Here is a 10,690-nt window from a genome sequence, read left to right on the forward strand (position 1 = left end):
CGGTTTGATTTTTCAACGTTCCTTCCTTTGTTAGTTATGTCGATTTGTTTACCAAAAAAAAAATGTCGATTTGTTTGTCACGTGCTTGACTCCTTGTTAAAAAGAAAGTATTGTATTATTGTGAATTCACCTATTTTGGTGGGTTATTTATAATTTAAAGACAAATTATTGCTGCTATTTATTTATTATTATTATTTTTCTTTTTTCTGGGTAAAGCTATTGGTACTCATTAACTAGAAAGGGAGACACGCGAGTTGTTTTTCTGGAGTTAGCGGCTCAATTAATAGGATAATTGGGATACAAAGACCATGAGAGTCATTTTTAAAGGGATGGAGAAAGGGTCTGGAATAACAAGGCACTTAATTTTTCTAGAGCTAGTGGCTCAACCTATGAGGGGATTGAGAAATAAGGGGTTTGGGATTTAGATCCTCTTCAGCCAAGGGAGGCTAGAGATGGACCAACAAAACCCAAAATAGGAGAAAAAGTGAAACCTCTTATTTTCTCTCTCATGTTTTGTGTCTTGTTGGTATCTCTCCAAACACAAAAATAGCCTGCGGGGAGGCAATGAGCGACAATGAGGATCCAATGGCTAAGGTGCATGCTAGGGCCCTCCCAGCCATCGGATCCTCACTGCCACTCACCGCTCATTGCAGAGGATTTTGATCCCCTCTCTAAAAACCCCCGATTGGAGAGGATCTGAATCCAAAGACATGAGGGTCATTTTTAAAAGGGAGAGAGAGAGTGACATTGGCCGGCACATTGTTGGTCATCATTTTCCCTTGCTAACCTCTAATACTATGTAGAGAAGTTGGGACCTGGATCCTCTCAAGTGCTTCAGTACACTCAGTGTGTAGATGGTTGAAAACACTTAGTCACACACCCTTGGCCGTTTGCGCACTGAATGCACTAGGTGCACTTGAGAGGATCTTTTTCCAGGGAAGTTGTATTCATTTACATCAAAGGGTTTTTCATGTTAAAAAATTGGTATTCTCTTTATTGGTAATATTATTTAACGCACATTTTATTATTGTACTTTTCCATTAATTGCACGTGAGAAAGAAGTTTTGCCTTCCCAACAAGAAAGTTGGTGGAAAAATTACATTATTACACAAGATAATGTTTTAACTCAACAAATAAGGAAGGCAACTTTTGATACCATACAATAACCTTGAAATGTTACACAAGAAGATGTAATCCCAGATCCTCTTAGTCGTAGGCTTGTCCTACAGTTTCTTGTGAATTTTCATCATTTCCTTCTCATCACTTGTCATTCTCTCTTGAAATTTCCTTCTATAAAATTTTTAGTATGTACAAAGTTTTTTTTCTAATGATTCTAATGAATTGAGCATGAGATGAAAATTTATAAAGATATCCCCTTATGTAAGGGTGTTAATTGGTTCGGTTTCGGTTTAAATGGTACGGATCGGTTCAATTTACATTTATTTGATTAAAACCATAATTGCATCATTTACTAAATGGTTCCACTTTCTGAAACCGTGACCGTTTAGTAAACGGTTTCTAAATGGTGTCGGTTTCACGGTTTTAAATGGTTTCGATTTCGATTTGTTCCATACGGTTTGTAAAACGGTTCACAATTGGTTTGTTATAACTTGCAACCATCTCTAAACTGAAGATCATAAGCTTATCAAAAAATAATTAGCAACCACAAATAAGTGATTCTATATTAACGATGGTATGTCTTAATTTGATAATCTAGTGCTATTTCTTTGCATAGTCATTCTCAAACATTTAGAACTAATATTATACAACATCCAAATCCAGCCTTCTACAACATAAAATATTAAAATGACAGGTGGTTCAGTCAAAACGCCTCATCTATGATAACATAATAACATAGTAACATATATGGATTAGAAGTTCATGATCTAAAGCCTAAACTTGAACTGAATTGCAATAAATCATACCAAAGCAGGATGGGCACTTAATTTAATTGTTAATTGTTATACGGATTAATTGGATCAGTTTAAACGGTTTTAAAAGGTTTGGTTTAAACGGTTTCAATTTGCTTTGAAACCAACGGGTTCCGCGGTTAAAACTGACCCGACCCGTTTAGCTAATTGACCTAAAACTTGAAACCATAACCGCACCATTTACTAAACGGTTTTGCGGTTTCGATGTAAACGAATCGGTTTGGTTTAGGTAAATGGTTTCGGTTACAAATTCACATCCTTACCCTTATGTTATTTCATTAATCATGATTAATACTGTTATTAGGTTATATATGTGTTTTCTTTTTCTTTCGGTACTATTTATATGTTTGATAATTTATTTAGAAATGATAAAAATAGCCCTAAACTATACGGTTCTCTTTGATTTGATTTATATTTGTATTTATTTGGTTTATTTCTATTTTTACAAGTGTTTGGTATAATTTATAGCATTTATTTTTATTTATAATAAATTAGAATAAATCAAAAATCACAAATTACTCTCAAGCTATTTGTGATTTGCAGCAACAAATCATTTATGTTGATTTTGCTACCTTAACTGAGCACGTATGTTAAACTACTCAAAATTAATGGTTAATGAATAACTTCAGTATGTTTTATACTTTTCCAGTAAAAAACCCCACATCCTATCATCTATATCGCTCAAAGCTCAAAGCTAAAGGCGAAAACTGAAACTTATTTTCTCATTATATAATCTATTTTATAAATAGTAACCAAACAAATACTATTTGTGGTCCATAATTTATTATCACAAATAATTTCTAAAAAATAGTTAATAAATACAAATAGAAATCATCCCAAAGAGAGCTTAGTTGCAAAAAAAAGAAAAAGTTTGAGAACATAATGAACAATTAAGTTATTAAATTATGCAATTTTATTTGTGGTATTAATAGGTAGCAAGAGAGTTGGATCATTCTTGCAAAAATATCTAAATAAACCCTAAACGTATGCTATAGTCCCTAGAGTATGGGAAAAGGTTGGGCAAACCCTGGGTGTACGTAAGTTAGCATCCTCTGGGTCTATCTCTTTCTTCACCCTTTTTCCCTCCTATATGATGTTCCATCTTGTGCTGGTGCCGCCCGCTAGCTTACCACATACAGGTAGTGTGCATATCCCTCTCCCTTAAAGTATACTTACCTTGACAATTAGACAAAAAAACTATAATGAGTTTTTATACAATTGGCAAAACCATGTTCTAAATGTGATTACAACAAAACTAAAAATATAAATGCAAACATTTGAAGAAAGAACATCTTAATATCATTTTATTTATGTGATCTATTATTTAGAAGGGTGTTCTGTATTTATCCAAGTTGTGGAGTAGTCTGAAATTGTAACTAGACAATAATTACCTTTGTACAACATGAAATTAATCTTCATGGAAGGTCAATCCAACATATACAGCTTGGCAAGCTCTTGAGATATTCTCTTTCCCTCTTCAGTATTGAATGTAACTAAGATTTTAGACAAATTTCATTATGGAATTTTTAAAGTAAGATGCTTAAGGAATAACAACTCCCCAGTGCAATTGGTGAACGATGGTGTACAAAAATTCCATGTTCACCACGAAGTCTCCTGAAGAGATGACACCATAGGAAGCATTGGGTGCAGCCATGGTTCCTTCCATGAGTATTTACAGATATTTGGCCCCTCTTGCCACCCAAGTGAGAGTTAATCCCCAGTAAGTGTCAGATAGTTGGTTCATTATGTAGGAGAAAAAACAATATTGTCCAAGGATGGAATTTTTGATATTTTGAAATGCCATGAACTTGCTATGTGACCAGTATACTTGGTATAACAAAAATTTAGTGATGCACTTCGAATATCTTACTTAGATCCCACATAGGCAGCACAGTTGGTTTAACAGTATTTGTAGTTGTGCCAAAACTATTTTTGTTTTAGTGTTCTCCAAATGAGTTACTGAATCTTTTCTAATTCAGAAATACATTTTACGCCGTGTTACCAAACGTGTTTCTTCCTTACAAAAGTACTCCCTAAGAACAGAAACAAGAAAAAAACTACTTCCGAGTCAGAAGCAGAAAAGCAGAAATTTTATCATACCAAGTCTAATTAGCCTCTGATATGATTCCATTTTAGAACAAAAGGAGGTTATGATATCAATGCCAGGATCCACTTCAATGGTTTCATGGATCCTAAAATAGGATCAGGTAAATTCATAGGACCTAAGACAAGCTCTTCATGTTCATAAGACTACCAGGAATTGTTCTTAGGAGATTGGCCCTCGAGTGCAAAGGCAGAAGGGAGCTTGACTCCAAGATCCACCCATCGAGCAGGGACGAACGTCGAACTTAGTGATCCGATGATGCCGAGTGGAAGGGCCTTTCATCCCAGAAAGAGCGAGACCAAATAACACAAACTTATACCATGAAAAGTTCCAACCTACAGACCTTTGTATGTGAGTAAACTTTAAAACCCTCAAGAAAGAACAACGATGTTGAAATCTCTCTCTATCCCAAAATTTTTACTCTTCCTCCATCCAAGTCCTCAAGAATACAACCTCTCTTACAATCCTCAAATTCATTATTACATCATCTCTTCTTACTCCCTCTCCATTTCATTTCTTGCACACCTCTCTTGCCATTCTAGTATCCTACTTCCATACTCAAGCAGCCAGGACTAAAGGTCTACAGGCCATCGTTTAGGGACTTTGAAGACGGTCATGATTGTGGCTTCAATACAAACTGAACCATCTGATTGCATTACCTGCACATCCTCAAAGTTCACCTGATTAGAGTGTGTTTGGTGTAATCACCTATATGCTTTGTCCTCGAAGCCTAAATTAGCCTTCGAAGAAGATTGTTCACAACCAGACATGAGTGTAGTGCATTCCCATCAGCTTAAGAAGAGAGTAATATGCTTCATCCCCTTTTAAGTCTAAAATTAGATATTGAAGAAGATTGTTCACAACCATACACAAGGCGTAGAAAGGCAAAGAAGCATTTCCTCCACTGGTCCTCATATGGCAATTTGATTAAAAGTTTAAAATATGATAAGGTAAACAAGAACAGAGGAGTGCCACTAACCTCTCTGTTGTCAACAGAAGGTTCCAATGAAGCACCTACCAGCCATTTGCTAATTGAAGTGCAGAAGATAGACCCTAATTAAAAAAAGGGCAGCAACCTAAACATTTTATTAAAACACTTATAGCTTTGTGTTAGAGGTAGCACCTGCCAAATAAAAAATAGAGTCAAATTCCAGGAACTTTCAGGGAGCATTAGTAAGCTTAAGAAGTACTTCTTCCAAGGTACAACTGCATACTTCTTCAGATAACAAGGAAGGAGTACATTCAACAAAGTATCAAATTTCAATTTCGATGAAATGGAAACATTTCTTTTCTAGCTCTATTTCTTTCGATTGACAGAATCAGTATTTCGTTCTTTCACAATCTCGTTCGTACATAGTCATACACGTGATCAGGAACAGACATTAATTTTGGACTTGCTCCCATCCTGGCACTTACATTTGAAATGATAAACAGCCACACCAATTCGAGAGCCAGAGGAAGGAGGGTCTGAATGTATCATGTCAATGTCAAACAACTTCCTTGCCTTCTTGAAGAAGACAGAGTCCTTCTTCTTCCACCTCTTCAAATGGGCCATCACAAATACTGTGTTGTTTCTCAAGTAGAATTGGAGGGTCTTGAGAAGAGGATCAAAGAGATGATCTTGGTAAACTACATCTGAAGCCAATAAGAGATCAAACTCTCGGCCTATTGATTCCATATCCTCAGCCTCTCCCCATCGAAGTGCTGCAACATTAATGGTTCCACCATTCAAGGTCAATGTGTTGCAGTTAGCATCAACATTGAATTGGAGGTTGGGGACTACATAAGGGAGATCAGTGAGGGTAACACTGGCACCGAGGGTGGCAGCAGCAGTAATTCCAACCAAACCAGTACCTGAACCAAGTTCGAGGATACGGAGAGGACTGTTTTGACTGACATTGGAGAAGGCAGAGAATATCAAAGTCAAGGGGCTGCTGCTAGGATCAAGTCGGTATTTGTCCAGATGGTTGACAAGTGATTTTGCTGCAGGCCAGAGTTTGAAGGGAATTCCTTCAGAGGGGACTTGCCTAATCATCACACTTGATTTTATTGAACCAAGAAAGTAATGCTGCTCTAGCTCCTCCTGTACATCTGTGTCTTCTCCAACCAACGTTGCTTCTCTTCCCTCTTCTTCTTCCTCCAACACATCTCCTTGTAAAACGTTCATGAAGTTTAGATCATCTTCCTCATCACTTTTTATGGTCATCTTGATACTCGGCTACTTTTCCTGCTAGTGTTTTACTTTCCCAAATCCCAACTGGTGTTTCTACCAAGAAGAATCCATTATTACTTTTTATACTCTTCCAAGTTTTTGAATGAAATTGAAAATCAGTTAGTCCTTAGACCATCTGATGAGTGAATAACAAACAATAGGCCACAATCGAGGTCCAATATCATAAAGAAGCCAAAAATGAAAAACAAACCAAGAAAACTATTTAGGTTAAAAAAAAAATAAATGATGTCTCAAGGGTCCTGTTGTAATGCTTCAATTCCACCTAACACAATAGTTTGAATTTTCAAGAAGCATTGTCATAGAAAAACAACATTGGGAATAACATTTCATTAATGATTTATTCAGAGACAAAAACGAACAGGAATGGATGACATTCTGGAAATCTCCAGTAAAGAACAGGAATCCAATTGCTATTACAGTTCATTCTTCATGATTGATAGAGTCTATATCACAAAGCGTTAAGCGCAGAAATCAAATTCAAAAATTGCTGTGTAAGAGCAACAATCCAAACCCTATTACATACATTACGAACAATGAAACCTAATAACATATCAATCATCGATCACATTCATCCATCAAGAACACTTACCAAGTTATTTTGACTGAACTGATGAAGATTCAAGAACTGAAAGTTGAAACCCACTTTGTATGAAAGTAAATTCTAGGTGATTACAAGACAAAAAAGCTACCCGAACCACAGCTAATAGAGCTTCTTCCATGGCGGCGAATGCTCTCCGACAAGACTACCCAGCCAATTCTAACAGGGTCAAAAGATAGAAGAACATTGTATATATATACTCCGCAAACAGGAGATTTATGCGGGGCGATGTTAGGGACTAGTGAAACAATGCATAGTTTTAAAAATCGATTCGGATTCGGTCAAAATCGAAATCGCCCGGATTGGATCGGTGTCAGTCGATACTGATCCCAAGTTTGACCGATTCAATACCGATCCATCTACGGCAAAAAGTTTCAAAAAAATTGGAAAAAAGAAAAAGATAAATTCATTCAACGATCCAAACAAGTGTGAAAATCGTGTGCAGCCACTGCACTAGTGCAGTGAGCATCCGGTGGCTGGGAGCTTCTTGGAACGCGTGCCTGCTTTGGGTTGTCCAATATTCATTGCACTTCACCACTCGTTACAGAGGATGTGGACTCTCCAAACAATCCAATTTACAATCCTGCACAATCCAATCCATTCTTTATTCAATCCCCAACTACTTAATGCCATGCTTTGCTCTTCCTAAAAGAATATGTCATAGCATTGATTCTATTTGTTCCTGTTTTTGGACTCGATCACTTCCTCAAGGAAATTCCATCTCATTTCTCGAAAGAAAGTTTGCATGCCTACCTCTTCCGATGGTCTGGGTTTGAGGGATGCTCATACCCAAAACATGGCTCTTCTCTTAAAACTTGGGTGGCTTTTGCTCTATGAGAATTCTTCTCTTTGGGCTAGAATCCTGAAGGCGAAATATTTCCCTCATACTTCTCTATTTGCTCCTTCTACACTGAAAAAAATGGGTTCTCGGACTTGGAATAGTATTGCTTCAATCATTCTTATACTTAAAAAATTTGTTCTTATTAAAGTGGGTTCTAATTATTCCCCCTACTTTTGGTTTGACCCTTGGGTTCCGTCCATTCCGGAGCAACAACTCCCGGTCCATTTGATCTTACCTACTCCAAATTTTACTATTGATAAGGTGATTGCTAATAACTTGTGAAATGTCTGACTTTCTTTCTAATTTGGTCCCCATTAATATTATTAATGAAATTCTTAAAATTCGCCACTTGATAAATGGTGATGTAAGTTATCTACTAATGGACCTTTTTCTACTTGGAAAGTTGCTAAATTTCTTCTTGCAAATCAAAATCATGGTGAGGGCTCTCTTGCTCATTCGCTCCCACGGCATTGGTGGAGGTTTCTTTGGAAACTTCGGGTTCACCTGAAATTTAAAATTTTCTTTTGAAGGGTTTTGATGAATGGTATTCCAGTTAAAGAAAAGTTGGGTAAATGGATTCCAATTGACACTACTTATTTACTTTGTGGTAAATATAATGAATCGGTTTCTCACCTTTTCTTTTTTGTGATTTTGTTGACAGAATTTGGGCTAATGGCCCTCTTGGTTTGAGAATCAAAAGTCTTAATTTACATAGAATTTTGGATGTGATGAAGCATCTTTTCCTCCATGTGCATCTTCTAAGTACAGATCGTCATTGGGTTTTCAGTGTTATGGCTGTCACTATTTAGTTCATCTGGTTGCGTAGAAACAGTATTCTTGCTGAAGAATCCAGTCCTAAGCCGGATGTTATTCTACATAACATTAATTGTTGGATTTCTTCTTTGAATATATCTCCTATGACTGACTCTGTTGATTCTGTGCTCCCATTTGCAGATGATCCTGCAGACATCTTAAAAAGATACCCAGCTCCCCCTTTTTTTGAATTATCGCGTTATAACATGTGTTAGGTGTATATAATGACTTGGATAAAACTTATGGTTGGGCCTATGCTATAGTTTTTCAAGGAAAAATTCGGTTTTTAAGAATTGGAATTTCTAATACTACTTCTGCACTGGAGACAGAAGCTTTTTGCATCCAACAGGGTCTTAAGATGGCAATGTCTAAGGGGTGGACTATAGGTCAAGTTTGGTTCTCATGCAAGGATTTACTTCAGCTTATTCCGCAGCCTTTCAACACGTTTTGGCCGCTTCTTTCATTTCCTATCTTTTTGGAAATTTATGATAATTTCAGTTTTGTCCCTTATGTGTATAAATGTAATAACTCTACTCATCCTATGGTATGTTTAGTGGATCTAGCTACCAGTGTTAGGATAGGCATCCGTCCTTTCTTTTCTGATGATCACCATGTACTCTCTGCTTATTAACTTATATATTGCTGCTTTTCATAAAATAAAAAAAATAAAAAAAGGAATATTGCATAAAATTAATGTATAAGACATTCAAAAATTTAATTAAAATCCAAAAAATATAATTTAGGGGTTTTTTATATTAACAAGGGGCAAGAGATTCATAGGTTTAAAAACCAAGTAAATTTAATTTATTTTCATATGATTTTTTTTTTTTATCTAGAAGCAAATATAGTCTATAAAATAATGTTTTGTGTTTGAAAAGTATTTGAAATTGAATAGCGTAAAAATGAAATTGAGCAAATTCTATATCCGGGTGCCCATTTTTTAAGTGCAAAAATAAAATTGAGTGCAGTTACACTCGGAACATTTAAAATGGAACTAAGCTCTTCCACCTAAAAAAAAAAAAAAAATTAATTGAAACTGTAGCTCCAAAATGTTATCTTTGAAATCCTGTCTATTAAGGGTAAGGAATTAAAATAATATTATAATGCATTATGGGAAATAGAAAGTGAACCCTTGCTCTTGTCTCTTCCTTTCCACTCATCCCTCTAGTGTCCAACGTAGGGATGCAAGTTTGGCTTCGAGAGACTGAGCCTGCTTTGAAACCAACAGAGCCTGCTTAGGTTAGGGCTGTGATTTCTAGGCAGTCAGGCTAAGCCTAGAGTAGTCAGGCTGAGCCTAGAGTGAGATCTTGATCTGAGCCCACCCATCCTAGTATATGTTTTTTTTTTTTTTTTTTTATCAGAAGAAAGAAAATTCAATAATTATATATGGCTAAGTGCATCAATGTTTAGATTAGTGATGTTTATGTGTGAGAGTTTGGTAATGATATTAATCGCAACAAGGCGCATGAGTATGACTACTTTGTTTATAGGTCTGTGCATGTAAGCTGGTATAGATACAAAATTATGAACATCAAGAAAGAGAGAGACTGTGCTCCAAGGCCATGTTGTAGTAGTGCTTTCAAGAAGTGTGTGATTCAGTGCCTCCAAATTGCTCCTTACCTCCCTTATATTCCACCCATCATTGCATGCTCATTTCAGCCCATATAGAAATCCTCTAGCACTAGCTTCAAAAGTTTCACCTTTCATCATGTAATCAGCATAACATGAGACACATCTTCTATTGTTAATAATGCAAGTAACCTAGGCAGAGATGGGTTTTATTAGTATTAGTGGTAGCTGAACATACAAGTACGGGTCTAGGTAGGGTAGGAAAACATATTATATCAGGAACTATTGGTTGGGGAGAAATCACCTAGTTCCTAATAGTTTGACAGTGATTGTCAATCCATTGCTTGATGGGGTTGAGGACAAAAAAGGGGTTAGGTTTTTCATGAGAAAAAATGACTTTATTTTTATGTGTCCATAGGAAATAGCAGATTATAATAAAAATAGTAAAAAAGTTATTCAGATCATCTGCAGGTATAATATTAGAATTAAAAAGAGACATTATAAGAGACTTCAAAAATAAAGCACAGAAGTTTTCTGTTCTCAAACCCAATGGAACAACTGTCCATATTCTCTTGGAAAATTCACACAAAAGGAAGATGTG

The 10,690-nt window shown here is 36.1% G+C and overlaps 1 protein-coding gene across 2 annotated transcripts; it reads right to left on the bottom strand.

Moving 5' to 3' along the window:
- Positions 1-5,228: 5,228 nt before the first annotated feature.
- LOC122075145 (EEF1A lysine methyltransferase 3) lies at positions 5,229-7,104 on the bottom strand. Of its 2 annotated transcripts, none has more exons than XM_042640070.1 (2): positions 6,858-7,104; positions 5,229-6,292 (listed from the first exon to the last, which is right to left on the bottom strand). In XM_042640070.1, exon 2 carries the CDS (start codon positions 6,239-6,241, stop codon positions 5,405-5,407), a length of 837 nt encoding a protein of 278 aa, XP_042496004.1. In that variant the 5' UTR covers positions 6,242-6,292; positions 6,858-7,104; the 3' UTR covers positions 5,229-5,404. The 2 variants fall into 2 exon arrangements, with proteins under 2 accessions (XP_042496004.1, XP_042495998.1); XM_042640064.1 differs by having other exon boundaries at positions 5,229-6,301; positions 6,858-7,103.
- Between the last annotated feature and the right edge of the window lie 3,586 nt (positions 7,105-10,690).

This window comes from Macadamia integrifolia, chromosome 1 (genome assembly GCF_013358625.1).
Source record: "Macadamia integrifolia cultivar HAES 741 chromosome 1, SCU_Mint_v3, whole genome shotgun sequence".
Classification (NCBI taxonomy): domain Eukaryota; kingdom Viridiplantae; phylum Streptophyta; class Magnoliopsida; order Proteales; family Proteaceae; genus Macadamia; species Macadamia integrifolia.

Coding starts and splice junctions, on each gene's coding strand:
- LOC122075145 (XM_042640070.1), bottom strand. CDS start 6,241: ATGACCATAAAAAGTGATGAGGAAGATGATCTAAACTTCATGAACGTT.